Raw genomic sequence first — 25,033 nt, forward strand, 5'->3', positions numbered from 1 at the left:
ATCTTTCATGCAGTACAGGTCCCTCCCTATGCGATTTCCATATTTTCAGAGCCCTGAAAAAAGTGGCCGTCGACCTGCTTTGGACGAAGAGGAGCAAAACTGGATACAGTCATGGTTTCTTAGGCAACCAGAAATATTATTCCGTTAAGGCCTTGACCGTCTTGTCTCACAGTGGGATAAACATATTAACAGTTATGGCAATTACTTTTGGAATAAACACCTTCCCACTTATTTTCCATCTGTCTTCATTTGACTGCCATATTATAACTGACTACAACTCATTGGAATAGTAGTGGGAAAATGCAGTCGGTCTATGAAGATGACTGCTCACATATCACTTACGTGGCCATCTTACAATACTATTTGGTGAAATTTAAAAATACATCTGAAACCAATTCAAAGAGCTTGGCATATATTAGAATCATACGAAGGTATTGAAATGTAGCTAAGAAGTAAATGTACAAATACAAATAATAAAAGCTGGTGTACAGTGCACTGAAAATTATATTTTAAAACAAACACGGGTTAGCATTTGATGACAAATGAAGTTGACTGATTAGAAAAGATGCCAGATCCACTCAGAAAATAGTGTTCAATAAACAACACCATGATGAGTGCACAAAAATATGCAGAGCCTTAATTAAATATAGTTGTGTAAAATGCAGTCACATAAAGTACTGCTTTTTAAAATTTAAGCTATACTCTTAAGTTTCCTGCCTAACCACAATCTCATAAATCAAGACATTCTGAAAATACCCAACAAAGTTTCTGAAACCATCAACTGAAATGTGATTGGTACAACTGAACAAGTGAAGTGTCACAGTCTAACATAACGCAGACCTCAGGCTACACTACATATCAGTCCCTCGCCACACTAGGTTGTACACAAGAGACACTACTACAGCCCCAACTTAGCACTGCTTAATTTCCTTTGACCCGAACTAATAGTTAAGTTTAGCTACACTATTCATGTGTGTGGGACCCACACCAAACAGGACTCGCAGGGGATACTGAAGGAATACAGCGAAGGAAAGCATAAACGTTCACAGGTTTGTCTCACGTATGGGAGAGCACCATAGAGATGCTGGAAACCTCAATTAACAGATGTCAACTATCCCACAAAAGCCCACTTAGAAAGTGTCAAGAACCAAAATTTTCTGAGGAATCTAGGCTTGCCTATGCAGATAATGTAGCATTAATAAGTAGTTCCAAAACAGAATTAATCAAAATAGTGGAAAATTATTACAAAATGAATGAGAAAACAGGTCTGTGTGTTAATGAACAACTGAAACAATATCTGGTTATAAGTGGGCGATGTACGTTTGCCTGCAGATCGATTCACTTTCAAGATAGTTGTCCACTTCAAGTACTTAGTTACAGAAATACACTGAAGCACCAAAGTCCACCCCCGGTAGCTGAGTGGTCAACACGGCAGAATGTCAATTCCAAGGGCCCGGGTTCGATTCACGGCAGGGTCGGAGATTTTCTCCGCTCAGAGACTGGGTGTTGTGTTGTTCTAATCATCATCATTTCATCCCCATAGACACGCAAGTCGCCGAAGTGGCGCCGAATCGAAAGACTTGCACCCGGCGAACGGTCTACCCGACGGGAGACCCTAGTCACAAGATATTTACATTTTACTGAAGCACCAAAGAAACTGGTATATGCATGTGTATTCAAATACAGAAATATGTAAACAGGAAGAATAATGCACTCCAGTTGGCAATGTCTACGTAAGACAACAAGTGTCTGGAGCAGTTGTTAAATCGGTTACTGCTGCTACAATAACACGTTATCAAGATTTAAGTGAGTTTGAACTGTTGCTATAGTCGCCACATGAGCGGCGGGACACTGCAGCTCTGAGGTAGCAATGAAGTGAGGATTTTCCTGTACGACCATTTCACGAGTGTACTGTGAATATCAGGAATCCAGTACATCATCAAATCTCTGACATTGATGTGGCCGGAAAAAGATCCTGCAAGAACATAACCAATGACGACTGAAGAGAATTGTTCAATGTGGCCAAGGTGCAAAACTTCCTCAAACTGCTGCACACTTCAATGCTGGGCCATCAACAAGTGTCAGCATGCGACCATCCAATGAAACATCATCGACATGGGCTTTCGGAGCCAAGGCCCACTCATGTACCTTGATGGCTGCGCAACACAAAGCTTCACATCTACATCTACATTTATGTGATTACTCTGCTATTTACAATTAAGTGCCTGGCAGAGGGTTCAATGAACCACCTTCAAGCTGTCTCTCTACCATTCCACTCTCAAACAGCGGGCGAGAAACTCAAGCACTTAACCTTTTTCTGTGTGAGCCCGACTTCTCTTATTTTATCGTGACGATCATTTCTCCCTATGTAGGTGGGTGTCAACAGACTGTTTTCACAATCGGAGGAGAAAACTGGTGATTGAAATTTCATGAGAAGATCCCATTGCAACGAAAAACGCCTTGTTTTACTGATTGCCACTCCAATTCACTCATCGTGTCTGTGGCACTATCTCCCCTATTTCACAACAACACAAAACGGGTTGCCCTTCTTTGCACTTTTTCAATATCATCCGTCAGTCCCACCTGATACGGATCCCACACCGCACAGCACTCCAGAATAGCGCAGACAAGTGTAATGTAAGCAGTCTCTTTTGTAGATCTGTTGCACCTTCTACGTGTTCTGCGAATGAGTCGCAGTCTTTGGTTTGCTCTACCCACAACATTATCTATGTGATCGTTCCAACTTAGGTTATTTTAATTGTAACCCCTAAGTACTTAGTTGAATTTACAGCCTTCAGATTTGTGTGACTTATCGCGTAATCGAAATTTAGTGGATTTCTTTTAGTACTTATGTGAATAACTTCACACTTTTCTTTATTCACGGTCAATTGCCACTTTTCGCACCACACAGATATCTTATCTAATTGTTGATGGTGTTGGGACAGCAAACAGCCACAAATTTACTTTCAGTTCCTTTATTCAAAGGGTACTGTTACACATTTCGAATTGTTGTGATTCATCTTCAGACGGTTTACACGCTTTCCTTATGACATGTGGTGTGTTTTTTAGAGATTAATTGTCCTAAAATATAAATAATACATCATTATAAGCACGCCACACGCAGATGGTTGTGTTACAGATTTTCGTTGCATGTGACTTACGTGAAATGTCGGTTTAGAGTGTTTGTTTTCATAACATTCGTCCAACAGATGTGAATACATTCCCATTGCATTCTTATTGTTGCAAACTTAAATTTTTCTCACTGAACACTTTAGATTTGTCACTGAGAAGATTTCTACCACGCACCACATGTTTTTATATGTACAAAGAGCTTACAAATATATGAGTATCAAAGATGCTATGATATATCGTAACATTTGAAGATGTCCAATGTTCGGAAAGAATCATATATTTATTTACACAACTGAAATGCCTTTTACACTAGTACTGAGACATTGATTTTTTGAGTTGATACTGTAACATTAATTATAAAGTTTTTGTACTGTATAGGTAAAATAGTACATTATTTAACTACATATAGCATCATGAGAATTATAGTAACATATAAATTTGCTACTTGATCTGCAGATAGGCATACTAATATTACTTGCTTTGGAGGTTGGAAAATAATTTTTGGAAATTTTTCAGGAAAGGGGTGTTGCTAACTCTGTTTGTTCATCAAGGATGAAGTCTGGGGTGCTGTTTTTGTGTGTGTATTTCTATTTCTTCTAATATATTCATATTGGCTACTTTTTCTGCTAGATGTAAAATTTTTAAGTTGTTCTCAATGTTTCCCACTGAATGGTTTTCTTCAGCAATATGGGCTGCAAATGCAGATTTGTTCTAGTTGCCAAGTCTTAAAGCATCAATGTGTTTTTTGTATCTAATTTCAAAACTTCTGCTTGTCTGTCCAACGTAGAATTTTGGGCATGTATCACATCTGAGTTTGTATTATCTAAATCATTTTGCAATTCATTTTGGTCATCTGATGACTTTACAAGATGGCAAATGACAGCATCATCTGCAAATAATCTAAGAGGGCTACTCAGATTGTCTCTTATGTCGTTAATATATATAAGGAACAATAGAGGGCCTATAAAACTTACTTGGGGAATGCCGGATATTACTTCTGTTTTACTCGATGACTTTCCGTCTATCACTAGAAACTGTGACCTTTCTGACAGGAAATCACGAATCCAGCTGCACAAATGAGGTGATACTCCACAGACACACAGTTTGGTTAGAAGACGCTTGTGAGGAACAGTGTCAAAAGCCTTCTGAAAATCTAAAAATTTGGAGTAAATTTGGCATCCCCTGTCGATAGCACTCATTACTTCACGAGTATAAAGAGGTAGTTGTGTTCCGCAAGAACGATATTTTCTGAATCTGCGCTGACTATGTGTCAATAAATTGTTTCCTTTGAGGTACTTCATAATGTTCGAATACAGTATATGTTCCAAAACACTACAGCAAATGGACATTAGTGATATGAGGCTGTAATTCAGCGGATTTCCCTTTTTGGGTATTGGTGTGACTTGAGCAACTTTCCAGTCTTTAGGTACAGAACTTTCTGTGAGCAAGCGGTTGTATATAATTGCTAAATACGGAGCTACTGTATCTGCATACTCTGAGAGGAACCTGACCGGCCTCACCTGGGCCTGTCAACACCGACACTGGACTGTTGACAACTGGAAACACGTTGCCTCATTGGACGAGTCTCGTTTCAAATTGTAACGAGCAGATGGATGAGCACAGGTATGCAGACAACCCAATGAATCTGTGGACCCCACATCTCAGCAGGGGACTGTACAAGCTGGTGGAGGCTCTGTAATGGTGAGGGGTGTGTGCAGTTGAAATGATATGGAACCCCTGATACGTCTAGATACGGCTCTGACAGGTGACATGTATGTAAGCATCTTGTCTGGTCACCTGCACGCATTCATGTTCATTATGCTTTCTGACGGACTTGGGGAATCCAGCAGGAAAATGCGTCTCCCCACATATCCAGAACTGTTACAGAGTGGCACCAGGAACACTCTTCTGAGTTTAAACACTTCTGCAGGCCACCAAACTCCCCAGATGTGAACATTAGAGAGCATATGTGGTATGCCTTGCGACATCATGCTGCCCAGTAGAGATTCCCCCTCGCACTCTTACGGACAGCCCTGCAGGATTCATGGTGTCAATTCTCTCCAGCACTACTTCAGACATTAGTCGAGTCCATGCCACGTCGTGTCACGACACTTCTGCGTGCTCGTAAGGGCCCTACACTATATTAGGCAGGTGTACCAGTTTCTTTGCCTCTTGAGTGTAGATGTCTGTTTAGTAATAGCAAACAAAACACTTTTTAGTTTTAGCAAAATCTTAAAGAAAAGAGCAGTTAATGTACCGACTCCAAAGTCTGGTTGATCAATAGACCAAAATGCCAGTGACATTACACGTATGTGAAGCAGTAATATTTAAAAGGAAAAAAAATCTGAAGAAACTTAATATTCAGAAAAAAAATACTAAAGGAAATTTTTGGATCTCTATGTGATGAGTATAACACAGAATGGAGGATAAGAAAAACTGAGGATTCATGACAGATGTACAAACACAATAACATTGTTAAGATGATAATGAAGGGAAGGTTGAACTCGGCAACTGTATAGCAAGAAAGATGGAGAACAGACTACCTAGAATAGCATTCTGAAGAACAATATATTGCACAACAGGAAAAGGAAAACCCAGAATTAGCTCGTGAGGTAACATCTGGTAGCACACAGCTAGGATGCATATCAACAACAAATGGACAAACAGGGCACTCAACAGGAAGGCATGTTGAGGGACTCATGGAACAGACGTATGGTTGATAGGGCCTTTTTCCACATGCAAATTAAGAGTAAGGTGTATACTACAGTCCCCTGTATATCACAAAGATAGGAACTGTGAAGGCTAGATAAGACTTTTCAAAGCACATACAAGAGGCATTTAAGAGCCACTTTTCCTGCACTCCACAGAAATAGGAATGTGGAGGAACCTGAAAATGTGCTAAGTACCCTCTACCATGAATCTAACAGTGTATGTGTGCAGAATATGGATGTAAATAACTACTACTTAAACTTCAGTCTGTTTCCCCACATCATTCGTTTAAATTTAAAAGCAGAACACAAGCTACCAACAAGCATCATAACCCAAACAAAGGCGAGCAGCTACACTCCAGTTATTAGAAACTAGATACACTATGATTAGATTAGATTAGATTTACTTTCATTCCAATTGATCCATAGTGAGGAGGTCCTCCAGGATGTGGAACATGTCAGAAAAACAACAATACATGACAAATATTTACAACTAAAACAAATAAGCTAATGTACCATTCCACAGGTCCCAAGTGGAATGATCGTCATTTTTTAATGAACACTAAGTGTCATTTTACAAATACTAATGCACTGAATTTAAAATAAAAAAGTTTTTTATTTATTTATAAGGTAATAAACATGTAATACAACTACTGTAATACTTATTTGCAATGAACACATTACTGCACTGAAATGGTGCAGAAGTTATGTTGTACTTATATACAAATCAGTTGGTTTTACTAAGAAATTCATCAATGGAGTAGAAGGAGTTGGCCACCAATAAATCCTTTAGGCTTCTCTTAAACTGAATTTCATTGGTTGTTAAGCTTTTTACGGCTGCTGGCAAGTTATTGAAAATGTGTGTTCCTGAATAATGCACACCTTTTTGTACAAGACTAAGTGACTTTAAATCCTTGTGATGATTATTCTTATTTCTAGTATTGATTCCATGAATTGCGCTGTTGGTTTGAAAAAGTGATATATTTTTAATGACAAATTTCATTAAGGAATAAATATATTGGGAAGCAGTAGTTAGTATCCCTAGTTCCCTAAACAGGTTTCTGCAGGATGTTCTTGAGTTCACACCACATACAACTCTTACTGCACGTTTTTGTGCCCGGAAAACTTTAGCTTGGCTTGATGAATTAACCCAAAAAATAATCCCATATGACATTATGGAATGAAAGTAAGCATAGTATGCCAGCTTTTTCATTTTTATATCCCCTATGTCTGACAAAATTTGCATTGCAAACAGAGATTTGTTAAGACGCTTCAGCAGTTCTGTGGTGTGCTCCTCCCAGTTGAATTTATTATCAAGCTGTAATCCCAAGAATTTAACACTGTCCACTTCTTCTATCTTCTTGTCATCGTATGTTAGACATATACTCTTGGGACGCCCCTTACAAGTTCTGAGCTGCATGTAGTGTGTTTTTTCAAAGTTTAGTGACAAAGAATTGGCTAGGAACCAGTGATTAATGTCCACAAATATTTTATTGGCTGATCTTTCTAAGACTACACTTGATTTTCTATTTATTGCAATGTTTGTATCATCGGCAAACAAAACAAACTTGGCATCTGGTAATGTTACTGATGAAAGGTCATTGATATACACAAGAATAAGTAGGGGGCCCCAAAATGGAACCTTGTGGGACCCCACATGTAATTAGTTCCCAGTTGGATGATAGCTTGATACATGTCTCTTTCCTAATAACACCCTTAGTTTCCTGCCAGAGATATAAGATTTGAACCATTTTGCAGCATTTCCTGTTACACTATAATATTCTAGTTTACTTAAAAGGATATTGTGATTTACACAGTCAAATGCCTTTGACAGATCACAAAATATACCAGTTGCCTGCAATTTTTTGTCTAATGAATTAAGCACATTTTCACTGTAAGTGTAGATAGCCTTCTTAATATCAGAACCTTTTAGAAATCCAAACTGTGACTTTGACAGTATGTTATTTGAGATAAGATGGTTATAAAGACGACTGTACATTACTTTTTCGAACATTTTTGAGAACGCTGGCAACAGTGAAATTGGACGGAAATTTGATGCTATTTCTTTATCTCCCTTCTTAAACAGTGGCTTAACTTCAGCATATTTCAGCCATTCAGGAAATATTCCACTGGTAAACGACTGGTTACACAGATAGCTTAATATGTTACTTAGCGAAGAATCTACATTCTTTAATTAACTTTGTTGATATTTCATCATACCCACTAGATGTTTTTGATTTTAAAGATTTTATGATGGACATTATTTCTGTTGGGGTAGTGAGGGTCAAATTCATATTATGGAAGTTACTTGAAATGTCTGGTCTAAGGTAATCCATAGCAGCATCTACCAAACCTGACAACCCCATCTTTTCAGTAACAGTTATAAAATGTTTGTTAAAAAGTTCTGCAACACTATACACATCTGTCACCAATTTATCATTTACTCTTAATGCTATTTGTTCCTCTTCATGTCTGGTTCTATCGGTCTCCTCCTTCACTATATCCCATATTGTCTTTATTTTGTCATCTGATATGACTATCTTTTCCTTGTAATATATTTGCTTTGACATCCGTATTACAGTCTTTAATATTTTGCAGTATTTCTTATAATGTGCTATAGCATCAACATTGGAAATGTTTCGGATTGACAGATAGTTTTCTTTTTGTTTTACAAGATACCCCTATTCCTCGAGTAATCCATGGCTTCTTTGTAGACTTTGCTCTAACCTTGGTAAGTTTTGGGGGAAAGCAGTGTTCGAATAAGGTAAGCACTTTATTAGCAAAAATGTAATATTTTTCATTCATGCCATGAGCACTGTAAACATCAGTCCAGTGAATGTCTCTGAGGAGTGTCCTAAAATAATCAAGTTTTGGCTTACTGATTACCCTCTTGAGCTCAGATTTAACAGATTTTATATCCTGTTCAGTATTAACATTTAACAGAAGGAACTGCATGTCATGGTCTGAGTGGCCATTGACTATTGGTTTTGTAATATAATTTTGTTCATTGGACTTTTCTATAAAGATATTATCAATGGCTGTTTGTGAGCAAGTGGCTATCCTAGTGGGGAACTTTACAGTGGGAATTAAGTTGAATGATAGTGTTACTAACTCAAATAAGTTCTTATTGGGAGTGTCTTTAAGGAAATCTACATTGAAATCACCAGCAACCACTATTTCTTTGTTTTTGGTTGTTAAATGGGCCAGTACAGCTTCAAGGTGGTTTACAAACAGATTAAAGTTACCTGCAGGTGCTCGATACACACTTAATATTATGAAGGATTTTTTGTGAAATTCTAATTCTGTTGCACATGCTTCCATACGTTGTTCTAGGCAAAATTTATGAATGTCTATGTTCTTAAATTTATGACAGTTCCTGATGAATGTGGCAACTCCTCCTTTCTCCATTTCGGATCTACAAAAGTGAGATGCTAACCTAAACCCTGTAACACTTAAAAGTTCTATACCAGTGGTCACATGATGTTCAAAGAGGCAGATTATGTCAGCTGGGTTTTAAGACTCTAATTCATCTATGCAGATAGTTAATTCATTAATTTTATTTCTCAGTCCTCGAATATTTTGATGCAATAAAGATAGCTGACATTTCACACTGACTGAGTTAAAATTGGGTGGAGTTAAAATATCTGCTGACAGTTGAAAATTCTTAACCAATGGCTGTTTATGCTGATGTAATAAGCTGGAATTATGTTCTTGATTTCTTTCTCAAACTGAAGGTTTGTCTCAGTTCTAACCTCTCTTAAAATTTGCTTTCTTTCTGTCCTCCCTACCCTAAAAAAGGGTCTTTTCTGAATCCTATAACCACTGGTATTTTACCACTCATGACAGTGCCTCCCCCCTTTAACTTTCCTGCTATTTCCCCAGCCAATTTACCCTTCCCCTTCCTGTTGAGGTGAAGGCCATGCCTAGTATAATCCCACCTACTGACAGAATCAACATGAACCACACCAATGTGTGAGCCCGCACCCGACATGAGCAGCCGTTCCAGCTCCAAATTAACTCTCTTGACAGAAGAGTTCAAATGAGGTCGGTCATGGCGCCCAAGAACAGATACAAACTCAACACTAGTATGCTTCGATGCTGATGCAATCTTCGCCAGGTCACACTCTATACTGTACCCAGGATCTCTGTCAATACTGTTACCTGCCCCACCCACTATAACCACGGTGTCTTCCTTAGTGAAATCTTTGCAAAGTGATCCTAAATCCTCTGTCACCTGCTCCATACCAGCACTAGGTTTAAAAAAATTGGTGACCTGGTATTCTGATCCTAGTTCATCCTGCAAAAGTTGGCCAACACCTCTTCCATGGGAACTACCTAACAACAACACTTTCTTTCTCTTTACTGAGTTCCCTACATTCTTACTTTTCAATTTGCTGCTGAAAGTTTGTTGTGCCCTGTCTACACCTGCAACTGCTTGAGGCTCACCAGCTTCTAACTGAAGCAACAGGTCAAATCTATTTTCCACATTCACCATGAAGCTGTCAGACAAAGTTCTAGGCCTGTTCCCCCTGTTGCCTGTTGCCACTTCCCACCTCTCTTTACCCTTCTCCCTCCTTAACCTGTCAAGATCTCCCCTGGCCTTGTCTAACTCAGCCTGAAGGGCGGCAATTTTCCCCTCCTGTTCTAGTATCTTCCTATCTCTACTACAAATCCTACAAAACCACTGATGAGTCTCATTTACTTCCCCTATTCCCACGCCACTACAGTCACCCACATGGAAAAAACTACAGCACCCATCACACAAAAGCCCCGACCTAACAATTCTACGGCAAGTCAAGCACTTTTCACTCATGATAAACGTAATAGTTTATTAAGAATAAGTCAGTTAAATTACAGATAAACACGAAAATATGGTTACACAAATTTGGCCTATACGCAACTGTGTGTAAACAAAAACAAAAGTGCAAAGTTTCTGAAACAACAACTTAAACTTTACGATATTTTCCGGAAATGCTAGTTAAATAATGAAGAGGTACGCTAAGTTAAATTGCTGGAGAGAACAAGGAACAACTAAACGAAATTCTATAGATTTGCTGCAGCAGAACGTAAACAGAAAATACGACTGTACGGTCTTTTCGCGTTTTCTGCTATATTACGTAAAGAAAAATGAAACCTTTAATGGTACGCTTAAATGGCACACTAATACACTTATTTACCACGTAATCAGTACTAATCTACATGTTTTATAATCTAAAATGACTTATCTTTACGAGAACACCAAAACTTGCGCTAGTCGCCTGCCTCCAGGGCTGCCAACCCCAATGGTTGTGATTGTTTCACATTTTTATAGCTGCTATACCTGATGTCTACACTGACACGTGCAAAGTATTTCTAGATTATTATTAAAGTACATACAGAAAAGATAATATCAATAAAATACGATCAATGACACGTGAAATATACATGTGATCTACAAAACATGGTACTTGATAAAATCTGTTAATTAGTATTTTGTGGTACAGAAAGCATGAATCTGGGTAAACCATTTTTATTTGTCATCAAAAAATCTCTAATTTGATGTAGAAAATGGCCAAAGCTGTGAAATTCAATTCTTTTTACTTAACTGATGACCTAGTTATCAGAACCATTTTTCAAATCATCCTGATACACGGAAAGTAAAAATTACTACTTATCCAATAAGCCACTACAACAGTAAGTGCATGTAACAGGATACAGAACATATTGCAAAAGAATATACGTACCAAACAGAAAAAAATGGTATATTCTCATGATAGCAAGCAAACCATGCTAATATTGTACATGCTTGTGTCTAAGTCAAGTTTCACAGTGACCACTGGCAGGATAAACATACAACCAATGGTGTATTTCTTACACCTCCACAAGGAAACGTTCAGGTAGGGGACACCCTATCAGGATGCAGGGAATTTCTGTATTTCTAAGAAAAATTTTATATAGCAACAGTACAAATCGACTACCACACTTCAACATTTTAAAAGGTTATTTGGGCACAGTTGTTGTTGTTGTTGTTGTTGTTGTTGTGGTCTTCAGTCCTGAGACTGGTTTGATGCAGCTCTCCATGCTACTCTATCCTGTGCAAGCTTCTTCATCTCCCAGTACCTACTGCAACCTACATCCTTCTGAATCTGCTTAGTGTATTCATCTCTTGGTCTCCCTCTACGATTTTTACCCTCCACGCTGCCCTCCAATGCTAAATTTGTGATCCCTTGATGCCTCAAAACATGTCCTACCAACCGATCCCTTCTTCTAGTCAAGTTGTGCCACAAACTTCTCTTCTCCCCAATCCTATTCAACACCTCCTCATTAGTTATGTGATCTACCCATCTAATCTTCAGCATTCTTCTGTAGCACCACATTTCGAAAGCTTCTATTCTCTTCTTGTCCAAATTAGTTATCGTCCATGTTTCACTTCCATACATGGCTACACTCCATACAAATACTTTCAGAAATGACTTCCTGACACTTAAGTCTATAGTCGACGTTAACAAATTTCTCTTCTTCAGAAACGATTTCCTTGCCATTGCCAGTCTACATTTCATATCCTCTCTACTTCGACCATCATCAGTTATTTTACTCCCTAAATAGCAAAACTCCTTTACTACTTTAAGTGTCTCATTTCCTAATCTAATTCCCTCAGCATCACCCGATTTAATTTGACTACATTCCATTATCCTCGTTTTGCTTTTGTTGATGTTCATCTTATATCCTCCTTTCAAGACACTGTCCATTCCGTTCAACTGCTCTCCCAAGTCATTTGCTGTCTCTTGGGCACAGTAAGACATATTAAAACTCTTACAAATTTTAAAGAGTAAGTTTAGTGTTTAAAATAAGCAGTAAACAACAGCGGTGTCACATACTGTGTATAGAAACAAACATCATCTGCTATGACAACATATAACGCCATACATTTCGAACCATAATTTGTGCAGAAAGAAACTTAGCATGACACTGAAAAAAATCACTTTTTTAATTAATTCACATTCATAAAACACTTAACCAGAAGCAAATTGACAGACTATATACCTATAAATTTCTTCATATTATTTTTTTTATTTGATGACATTTCATAGATAAACAGAAATTAACATACAAGAGTACCTTTTCAATTGTACCAAATGCTAAGGCCCGTTGGAGTTCGACAAAAACAATTGTGCTACAGCTGTTCAACGGATGTTTAGAACCAAGTACCACTGGCACAATAAATTCATTACGACAGGTTTTTGTCACACTCCATCACACAGAAAGCTCACTATGCACCTCAACCCACCATGTTTGCTACAAGTACTATCGGCAATTTACCAAACTACACTGTGGCAGTATACATGAAAAAAATACTTTTAGGGTTTCTCTTCAAAATGACATATGTATGATGTCTGTACAGTGTTTGGTTCTCGTGCAATAAATAACTGAAAGTGTTACCGGACTTTATGTACACCCTGTATATTAAAGGCTGGGAAATCACGGACAACCTAAATCAGGATGGCCAGACACGGGTCTGAACTGTCGTCCTCCCGAATGTGAGTCCAGTTCACTAACCACTGCACCATCTCGCTCCTAAGGAAGGAGAGGGAGAAAGCATTTCTTTGGGGGAGGAGCAATGTAGAATGCTGGGAATATCTTTATTACAATTTACAATTAGCCCGGATAAAACAATGATACAATACAGTGCAGGTCATTACCAGATGCAAACTCTTATAAATTATCATCCTGAAAACAACGGGACTTTTAAAACAATTGAACAGTCAGAAATTTCAACACCACATACAAACAAAGGCCACATGCTTTATGCCGGTATTACACTATCAAATTTCTTTGTCAAAGATATGATCAAATATTCGTCAAACTTATGTGACAAAGATTTTTGACTTGGTGCTACAAAGGAGTATTACACTGTCGTCATACTTTTCACAATAGCACTGTGTGCACATGTGGAAGAGAAGCGGGGGGAAAAAAGGAAATGTACCTACGTGAAGCCGTGGGTTTTATGATGAGATGATAAAAGCATTCAACAAAGCTTGTTACGTGAGCTTGTAGTGGAATGGAGGATGTCAAGTTGTACATATATTACTTAAGAATGGATGAGCATACATTTCAGTATTTGCTCAGGGAAGTGTATCCTCATATCACAAAGCACAATACTCACTTAAGAGCTGCTATATCTGCAGAAGACCGGCTCACTGTAACACTCCGACACCTTGCTACAGGAGAGGGTTGGGTTGGGTCTCCAATCTTCTTAATCTATTTTTGTATTCAGGGTGCCTCACGTTGTAAAGCGCCTAATCAGCTTCATACATCTCTATTAATTTTGCAGTTGTCGGTACACACCAACTGTATTTACCGGCTATGTTTATAAAAACACCACAGATGACAGAACGCTGCAGTGATGCTAGCGTTCCACATGGTAACATGCCACACTGCAGTGAACAGATGACAACTGACTTTTATGATCAAATCTACAGCGAGGCCCTAGATTTGATCAAGTTTATTTGACAACAGACGAGTTTTGACATAGTGCCCTATTACACCATCAATCTTCTTTGACAAAAAATATTTGACATATCAACTTTGACAAAGAAATTTGATAGTGTAATACCAGTCTTAGTGATAGATACCGTCAACCACTATGCACCATGCATATGGACTTAGCATGGTGTTGAAAATACCACCACCTCATAAAACATTTAATCATAACCAAACCTAAAAGAATGTGAAAGTATAAAAAATTTCTTAAATAGATACTTCAATGTTAAGTCTTGCACAGCACCAAATGCTAGGGCCCATAATAGTACACAGAAACATGATGTATCTATTTAACCCAACATTACAATAGGGATGATGGATACATGAAATATATGAAAAGTGTTAAAGCAAAAAGACAACCACCATTCCGGAGAGACAAAGACTAGAACAACCCCCAGAAAAAAAATGGTGGAAGTTGTGAAGGCAGGGTTCTTGCACATCTTGTCATCTCAGCTGTTTCAATTATCCCCAATCCTGACTTCTTTTACACCTCCCCTCTGCCCCCCTCCAACACTCCATTAACAGGAATGTGAATAACCCGTATATTTTACAATCTGTTCAGTATAATCTCCTTTGGCTGATAACGAGCTTTTCCACCAGATGATGCTTTGTGGCTGAAGCACTAAGTGGTTAACACAATCTTCGATTCCAGCACAAACTATAGTTTGCTGGTCTATCAGATGCTGGTCGCTGGATATTATGATGTTACTAAAAAATGTTTTCATCTAGTGTAGTTTAGTGAAAGAGTTTATTGTGCACATTTTATAAACATGTGGCTATGTAACAATACCGTGAATGAGCTTTGTCAATGATACACCCTATGTAATACTCGGAACATTTCTTAGTCTGATCCTGAAGTGCTTGTAAACAACGAACGGAATCGTGCTAATATTTTTTTCTCCATTTGCTAACAAGTTTCAGTTTAGTGTATCTTATTGCCAAACAGTTTAGGCAGTTCGCAACAGTGACCTAATAACTTTGGTTTTTGTACTTTTGTCTACAATTTTAGTGCCATAGTATCTGGTTCCTATTCACGTTACTTTAAGGACCACAATAAAGGATTCTGCAGTTTTTTCCTGTTGCCCTCCCTTTATCAATTCTCTCTTTTGGCCTTTTCCATTCCCTCATTTCCTTCACCCCTTCCCACACTCACCCCCGCCTCTCCTGCCGCCTTTCTCCGGGTGTGGTCCCAGTCCTTGTCATCCAGAATGGCTGTTGCCTTTTAATATATTTTATGTATCCCTACTGGTCAGTTTAACAGATGGATTATGCTGTCATGTATCAGCATGGACCATAGCATTTGGTACAGTGTAAAACATAACATTAAAGTCTCTATTTAAGAAAAAGTTTTTATACTTTTATATTCTTTTAGGTTTGTAACGATTCAGTGTTTTAAAGGGAGGATGTAATTTGAAAAATGGTGGTGATTTTCAACGTCAAACTAAGTTGGCTTTTTTCCATAGTATTCATGGCGCCACAGTGGTTGATGGCACGTGTCACTAAAACGTGAGGCTTTCGTTTGTATACACCATACGTGGTGCTAACGTTTTCGACTATTCAGTGATTTGAAACAATCCCGTTGTTTCCGGGATAATAATTAATAAAAGCATACATGCGGTAGTTGACTTATACTGTATTGTATCAATTGTTTTATACGGGATTATTGTAACTTGTAATAAAGACTACACCACATTCTACTTCTTCCCTTCTCCCAAAAAAAAAAATACCTCCCCCCTTCCCTAGGAAGTCCACCCTCCTTATTTTTCCCAGGAGTGTCTCCATCTCTCACTTCTCCCCAGGATGTCTATTGCTCCATGCCTTCAACCTTTAATATATATTATGTATCTAACATCGCTATAGTACTGTAGGAAAAATTGATACATCATGTTGTCATGTGTCATTACACGCCTTAGCCTTTGGTACAGTGGAAGAGATAAACTTGTACATTAATTTTTGTTTTACCTATGAAGTGTAATAAAATAATAAACAAAATAAAAAAAAGAAATTTAGTGATATGTATTCTATTTTACGAACATGAAGTAATTAGAAAGATGACGTTTCTCAACATCATGCTACATTTCTTCCCACACTAATTTTGGTTCTTAATGCACAATGTTATGTGTCACCCTAGCATATGATGACTGTTTCTATATACAGTATGTAGAGCTGCTGGTTTTAAAATGTCCTGCTGTTCCCAAAAAATCTTGTAAAATGTTAAAGTGTGAGAGTTGACTTGCACTCTTTCTCTATAAAAATTCTTTTGGAAATTGCAATACAGAAATTCCCTGCATCCTGATAGGGTGCTCCCTACCCAAGGTTTCCTTGTGGCAGCATAGGTAGTAGGCTGTCGACTGTATGTTTGTCCTGCTAATAGTCACTGTATAGCTCGACTTAGACACAAGCATGTACAATATTAACAGGAATTGCATGCTATCAAGGAATACACATTTTTTTCTGTTTGGTACGTATGTTGTTGTTGTAGTCTTCAGTCCTGAGACTGGTTTAATGCAGCTCTCCATGCTACTCTGTCCTGTGCAAGCTTCTTCATCTCCCAGTACCTACTGTAACCTACATCCTTCTGAATCTGCTTAGTGTATTCATCTCTTGGTCTCCCTCTACGATTTTTACCCTACCCCTCTTCTCCCTCCCAAGAACTGAAACTCCTCAATTAACTCCACTAATTCCCTCTTAGACTACCCCTCCACAACCCTAAAAAAACATTCCGAAAACCCACCCCGCGGTACAACAGCCCCCCCCCCCCCCCACACACACACACACATCCAGAGATCAACCACAGACTTACCCCTCCCATACTTCCTTTTCCCAAACTGTGAATCATCCACCTCCACCACAACCCCAGGCCCACCCAACTTACCCCTGTACTTAATAAATTCAGAACATACTTCACGAGAAAGCAAAAACCAGTCAAGCACACTCCTCTCATTCACACCAATCTCATGCGCGCAAAAACTGAGAGATGATTTATAACAAAAGTAATATGTCAACAACACAATCTCGTGCATGCCCAACATAGACTTCTCTAACCAGGAACCGCGATGTATGGAGTGCCATAGGTTATCCCTACAGCACTGCCACATATAATGTCATGCCCACAAACAGCACACTTCACAACCTCTGCCAACAAGCCAAACAGCTGCAGAAATTTAATCAACTCCAATGGACTCTCCCATCACAGCATGCAAGTGCACACTGTTTATTTTATCCATCATAGCCATACCTAACAAGAGCAGCAACAAATTAATTTACTCAAATTAACACACGACCTACAGCAAACAGCACTACAGTAACTTTCACACAAAAACACTAAATCGTTAACTCACTGAAAACAATTCCTCTCCACACACAGTCAAAACAAGAACCAACTCAGAACAAGCAGTAACATCCAACTGAGCCCAATACACTACACAACATGAAAACCCTAAAAACACCACCAGAAGGCACCACAAACAGCGGCACGACGACACCTACAAACACGCCACACTCACAAACCAAACACCGCGCCGTCGTCAAGTCACACACCACAACAGCCTTACGTCACGGGTCAAAGCCTATGGGTGGGATCGGACGCTTCGATCGACCCCAACTGAAGACCTGCAGCTAAATTGCAAATACATCTTTGATTAACATTATAGGATGTAACAGTTTCTCCAACATCAAAAACTGATTCATACTTTGTGTATTACACTCATAACTATGATTGTCAAGCTTTCTACAGTTACCGTACAAAGTAGATCTTTAATATTTACGCCTATTGCACCAGGTAAGCATATCTATCTTACTTAGCACAAATACTGTAGCTGACGTGTCAAACTTGCAAGAGGTCAAAAGCAAATAATCAATCTTTACTGTTCAAACAACGATAGTTTATAACTGTTTCTAGTGTGTTGGTTTTAGCAAAATGTTAACTCAGATCACTGGAACAAACTTATTGGCATAACCCTTAACTCAAAATATTGATCTCTCAGAACCATTATTCATTTTAAACATCGAGTATGGCAGCACTGCAAAAAGCTGCGGTCTCACTTTTTTCAGTATCTTTGTCTTTACAACTGGTATCTTTGTCCTTACAACTGTTGCACGTAAAGCAACATTCAATAATCGATTGACTTTGAAAGTCTAGCGAGAAAGTGAGGCCCATATTTTTTAGAGATGAGCACAAAATTGGATGTCTGGAGTACAGCACGTTTCACATTACATGTAATAATTAGGAAAATATTTGCCATATGTTTTTAATGTTTTTAACTATGGAATTATTATTTAATGTTTTTAATTATGTATGTATGTTTTAATCATTACATATTTTGTGTTCAATTTGCTTATTTTATAGCTTTATTATATCCATTACTTGTTATTTTTCAGTTATAATTTGTAGTGGTTTTTAAGAGATATAAGCTAGCTGCAGCTGCTTCAAATTTTGAAGCCTGTGTGCAAGAGTAGTTACATGATATAGCTGAAGAGGAAAATGTGAACGACAATGATATTTTTAATTATTCTGATGCTGATCCTGAGGCAGCTGATTATCACACTTTGATACCACAGTGTGGTACTAGTGAAGAAAATGATTTATTGGGAGAAGAGCCCGGTGTGATCTGTGCTACAGATAATTCCTTACAGCAATCATAGTACTACTATGGCAAAAATAATTTCAAGTGGGAATGTTGTGAGCCTGTTAGTGCAGATGAAAGCAGCAACTACTCCATCCGATTAGAGAGATACTGACATCACTGAAATCAAAGTTTTCATAGGCCTTCTACTGATGATATCAGTATTAAAATCATTTCATGACAAGTTTTCATAGGCCTTCTAATGATGACATCACTATTAACATCATTTCATGAAGATATGTTATCTCATTTTGAAAAAGACTCACCAGTCACTGCATATTTGTGGTGACAATGTCAGTGAAGTTCTTTGAAATACTTCTAAGCAGCCTGAGATCTGACGCTATGACTACTAGAGGGGCAAGAAGAGTCAGATTACGTAGCTGCAGTATAAAACGTTTTTTTATAAATTCATTGTCAATTCCCAGTGCATACATTGTTTAAAAGCCAATGTTACAGTGGATGAAATGTTAGTCCCATTTAGGTGAAATTCTCCTTTCTGCATTTATATGCCTAGCAAGACCAAATATGGCATAAAAATAATGTGCCTAGCAAATTCTGGCAGCACATACATCTTCAGATGTCTATATAAGGGAGTGATGCATGTGGCCTGAAAACTCATTGGTAGAAGCTATGAAAGAGGGGACTAATCTATATGGTAACAGTAAGAAAGAACAAGTGGGAAATTCCCCCAGCATTTTAGGCTGATAAAATTATATCAGCAGTACAGGGCCTCTCTGATAACACAACAGCAGTTTCATTTTCTCCTAAGACAAATAAGACAGTAATTCTTATATCGTCAATAAATCATTCAACTGAAAATGATATCATAAAAAATAAGCCAGAAATTATATGTTACAACAATTCAACAAAATCTGGTGCAGATTTGTTCAACACAAAATCTTCCAATTATTCGCCAAAAGATGGATACAACACTGGCTGATGGTAGTCTTCTATATACTGGTAAACCATCTGTTGCATCAACAAATTTACTCTGTATTTATGTTGCAGAGGAAACCCCATGCTGACTGTTGGGTCATTCCATGTCAAGTCACCCAGGCCTTGACACCAACCATGTCAGATTTTGATGAAACTTGGTACAATTACTTCTTTTATCATCCTGAAAGCACTTGTAAAATTTTTTGCTCTATCTCCTATAGTTTTTTTTATAAATTTTTAAAGTTTTTAGATTTGGCGTTGTTTCAGCAGTCGGAAACCATAACTTAAACGTATCCTCACAACTAAAAAAATTTGTATATTAAAGAATACTCAAGATATCAGTATGAAATTTTGGAATAAGTTTGTGTATTATATCTAAATGTTAAAAAAAAATACCATAAAGATATATTAAAATCTTCCAAATGAAAAAAAATTTACAAGGTTTTTTTGTTTTGTTTGTTTTACAAAAACTGCAATATCTCGAGTCTCAGACCTGATAGAAAGCTCAAATTTGTTTTAAAATACTCTTAATTGTATAGGCTATTAGATAAAAGAAAAATTATGTTGGCTTTTTAACCTGTTTAATAGTTATTTAATTTTTAAAATAATATTAATTATATTTTAAAAATAAAAAGTACCAAGTGACTTAGACACCGAAAATAAGTTTTTGTCTTCTTGGAGTAAAAATGTACGCTTGGATTTTGTTTTGTTACTCCTGTGTTTTGAAGTAAAAAATTATTACAATGTTAAATAGTGCTTGGATAGTATTTTATTAAGTTTATTCGAACTTTCAGTAAGTACTGTTACTTAGTTTACAGAGATTCTTTTCCAATATCCTATTAAAAGTAACCAGAACAGTAATCAGACCAAAAGTGAAATCAGTATGTCAGATATTCAAACCTGTAGCGTAGGGTTACTTAAAAAATCTGACTGTTTCCAAACAACCTACACACCTTCAAAAAAGTTACAACTGGTATCTGAATTGAGTGAGGAAGAAAAAGATTTGATCCACTTACGATCTGGAATTAATCTGTGTGAATTTAAGAATATATGTTCACACCACAGCTACTACTTTTTAAATGTTTTTGAAAAGTATCAAACAACATGTGTAGACCCACTAAAAAAAACACACAAAAACCCATCAAAAAATCGTTGAGAAGTGTAGGCTTGGATCTTTCTAAACAATTACTGACAAAAAATATTAGCATAAAACCTGGGCAAAAGCTTTGCTCAACATGCCGTAACTTTTGTGAGGAAAAATTATGAGTTGAAGTCAATGAAAGTGAAACAGATGATGAAGTCATGATTGAATTAGAATCATTGGAATCCAGAAATGAATCCCTCATACAAACAAACATTGCTCTTGATAATTTAGGTTTAACACCGATAAAGCTTCATGGCTTGTCAGAACGAAGTAAAGGGTCTTATTTTAAAAGGAAGGTTAGCAGTATTGAAAAGACTGCAAAAAAAGGCGGTTTCAAAAGCATTAAAATATGATGCGCCAAGTTCTGATGATGAAGAAGATACAAGTGTGGTTGAGAAAGCAAAGGATTTTGATGTAATGATTTCTCTTATGAAAGAGAAGATTTCATCTGTTGGGAGGTCTAGAAAAATCCAGATTCTGACCTTGGCTCCAGATTATTGGAGTCGAAATAAAGTGATGAAAGAATTTAATGTAAGTGCGTACATGGTGTGACAAGCTAGAAAGCTAAAATCTGAAAAGGGTATTTTGGAAACTCCTGGTCCAAAAAAAGGTAAAACTCTTTCTGAAAATACAGTAAGACTTGTAACAGGTTTATATGAAAAGGATGAAAGTTCCAGAGTGGTACCTGGAACAAAAGACAAAGTAAGTGTTCAAAAAAATGTGTACATGCAAAAAAGACTCATTTTGTGTAACTTGAGAGAACACTATTATTCTTTCAAATGGGAGAATCCAGAGGTAGAAGTAGGATTTTCAAAATTTTGTTTCTTGAGACCTAAATGGTGTATCCTTGCTGGTGCTGCAGGCACACACACTGTATGTGTATGCAGTATCCACCAGAATGTTAAACTATTACTGGATGCTGTGAAAATTGAAGAATCTTATAAAGACCTAATTAAGATGCTTGTGTGCAACACGGAAAACCAAAACTGCATGCTACATCATTGCGACAGCTGTCCTGCAAATGCTGCACTAACTGAGTACTTAATTGAAAAACTAAGTGAAGATTATGATTTAGAAGAATAAATTGTAATCAGACAGGGCAGAAATGATCAAACATCTATCAGTGTTGAAGACTACATTTCTTTATTGGTTAGGTCATTGGAAAAGCTCACCCCGCACTCGTTTATAACAAAATCCCAATCAGCAGCCTTTAAAAGATTGAAAGAAGACCCACCACCCAAAACAGCAATTATTGTGATTGATTTCAGTGAAAATTATTCCTCTGTTATACAAAATGAGATCCAAAGTTACCACTGGAATAGAGGTGGTTGTACTCTACACCCAGTTGGAGTTTTCCTAAGAAATGAGGAAAACAATGTTTTTGTTTCCAACCACTGTTTTATTAGTGATGACCAAGAACATGACACTGGTTTTGTTAACTTTGTACAAAAAGAAATTACAAAGTGGCTGTCATTACATCATACTGACATTGATTCAGTTCACTACTTTACAGATGGTTGTGTTGGGCAGTACAAAAATAGAAACAGTTTTAAAAATTTGACTGAACACTTGAGAGACCATAATTTGAAGGCCCAACACTCTTTTTTTGCAACAAGTCATGGGAAGTCAATTTGTGATGGCCTAGGAGGAACTATTAAAAGAATTTTAAGGAAAGCCAGTCTACAGCTTTCAGACGAACAAATAATGACAGCAATCGATGTGTACAAGTTTTGTGAAAAAAAAAATATTCAAAACATTCATTTTCACTTTATTGACAAAAAAGAAGCTGATTTGCTACGGTTAAAACTAGAAAAACGTTTTTCAGCAACCCGAACCATTCCTGGAACAAGAAGTTTTCATAACTTCAAACCACTTCCAACAAACAACCTTGAAATTAGAAGGACTACAGATAGTGTAAAACCCTCCTTAGTCTTTTCTTTCCATTATGATGGTAACTGGTACTCGTAAAAACAATATTCAATGATGAAGAAGATGCAGAAATTCTATTTCTACATCCTTCAGGACCAGCTGCATCATTTTATTGGCCTGAAAGAGAAGATTCTTGCATAGTGCCTTTGGAGCACAGTCTGTGTAGTAGATGCACCTCAATCAAGCGGCACTGGAAGAATGTATTACTTCAAAAAAGACTGTATCAAAAGAACTGAAAGCTCTTGGATGAAGCGGAAAAACAGTTTGAATCAGCATTAATGTTTATTAAAAAGACAAAATTACTCAAAAAATTCAATGTTTCAAGCAATCAGTTGGGTTATACATAAGTGTCGTACGTACACTATCTTTGTACATAATGCAGGTGTTGTTAGGCTGGTATTAGAACCATTTGAGCCAAATTTCATGAAAATCAAAGGAGGTGGGTGTAAAATTTATTTTTTATTGGGTGATTTGATATGGAATGACCCTGTTTCAAAGTCACCAAAAGTCTAGCCATGGAACTGATAGAGCCATATCTAAAGAAGTACCTGCACATTCAAAATCTACCACAGACATCAAGCTAACGATCCACAAACATTCATGGAGACATTTAGGAATCAAGTGAATGCATACCAAGTAATAGAACAGAAAAGAGGAAGACGCATATGAAGTCTCCTGTGGCCCAGAAAAGAAATACAGAGTATAGGTGTATCAAATGTGGCCAGCCAGCTTGTTTGGAATGTAGTAGGAAGACGTGTGACAACTATGTAAAGGTGCTGTGTTTGATACTTTCAATTCATTTGATTATTACCTTTGTTTACATTTTCTACACACTTTAATTTATATTCACGAATACCGTGAGTGGTGTAACAATAATTTCAAAACTGGTACTAAACAACTAAAAATACTCATGATATTTCGTATTCATTTCAAATAGTTAATGTAAACAAAAAGCCTTTCTACAGTTTGGATAGTATGAAATTTACTTGTAATATGATTAGCTGACTATTATTGCTAACTAGTATGGAGTTATCTGACAAAAAAACATTACGTGGTCTAAAAAAAAATCTGCACGTTTCTAATTACTAGATGAATACATATTTCGAAGATAAGCTGTTCTATCAATCTATCGACATTGTCACCAAATCAAGGAACATTCTGTTAACCGATACAAAACTGAACGTACCTTACAATCATGCCTCATAAAGCAGCTCGTATTCTAACACGACGAAACTCATACTGCTTTCTTTCGGACTTATCGGACATTAGCAATTACTAAAACATGCACACCAGAAAGTTACGCTAATGATTTCATTATAATCAGACACATGAAAGAATGACCACCATACAGTTTTAAATTAGTGGTCGAAACTTACTGGCAAGTATCGCGAATTTCTGATTGTAAATATACTTCATACCTACGCAATGTTCATGCGCTAAACCCTGAATATAAGTGCACCAAACTTCCACAAGAATGGGGCGTCCACAATTAATAATACAGTTATGCAATAAAATACCCAAAGTTTACTCAATGCATTTTTATTTTAAGGACGCCGAATGCGCTGCGAAGTCCTTACAATACAGGAGATGTGGCGAATTAAGCAACTATAAAAAGACGTCGACAAATCAGGCATTCCATAACTACCAGAATATTTCGTGCGTAATTTAAAAATAGTCATTAATATACCTTCAGTTTGGCATAATGTTTAACGTTGTCATTCAATTCTTCAGACATTTTTCAAACACAGTAACACACATTAACCAACTCAAATACGACCAAAGTACTCACGAAGAAGAAGGTAGCTGGTGCAGCTACTGTAAAATACAAAATTAAAAATGAGGAAAAATTTCGTAAATATACTTGGATTTTCTTCTATCGAATTACTTTCCCTATATCATACATTTAATAAAGAACTACAACGAATAATGGAAGTCATTCTTTTTATTTTTTCACATTACGTGTTCACTAGACATCCATTGATAGTGCGTTGTACACCACGCGGGAGGTGGGAAACTGGTAGTACTTCCGCGCACGTACG

General features: G+C 37.2%; 1 protein-coding gene across 2 annotated transcripts in view; it reads right to left on the reverse strand.

Moving 5' to 3' along the window:
* The window catches only part of LOC126426779 (uncharacterized), a 107,098-nt gene extending 82,317 nt beyond the window's left edge, over positions 1–24,781 (reverse strand). For both annotated transcript variants that reach the window (XM_050088775.1, XM_050088774.1), the window contains exon 1: positions 24,682–24,781. In XM_050088775.1, the coding sequence (XP_049944732.1) occupies positions 24,682–24,729 (48 nt within the window). In that variant the 5' untranslated portion in view covers positions 24,730–24,781. The remainder of the gene's footprint in view (positions 1–24,681) is intronic.
* Between the last annotated feature and the right edge of the window lie 252 nt (positions 24,782–25,033).

The sequence above is a fragment of the Schistocerca serialis genome, chromosome 11, assembly GCF_023864345.2.
Source record: "Schistocerca serialis cubense isolate TAMUIC-IGC-003099 chromosome 11, iqSchSeri2.2, whole genome shotgun sequence".
Classification (NCBI taxonomy): Eukaryota; Metazoa; Arthropoda; class Insecta; order Orthoptera; family Acrididae; genus Schistocerca; species Schistocerca serialis.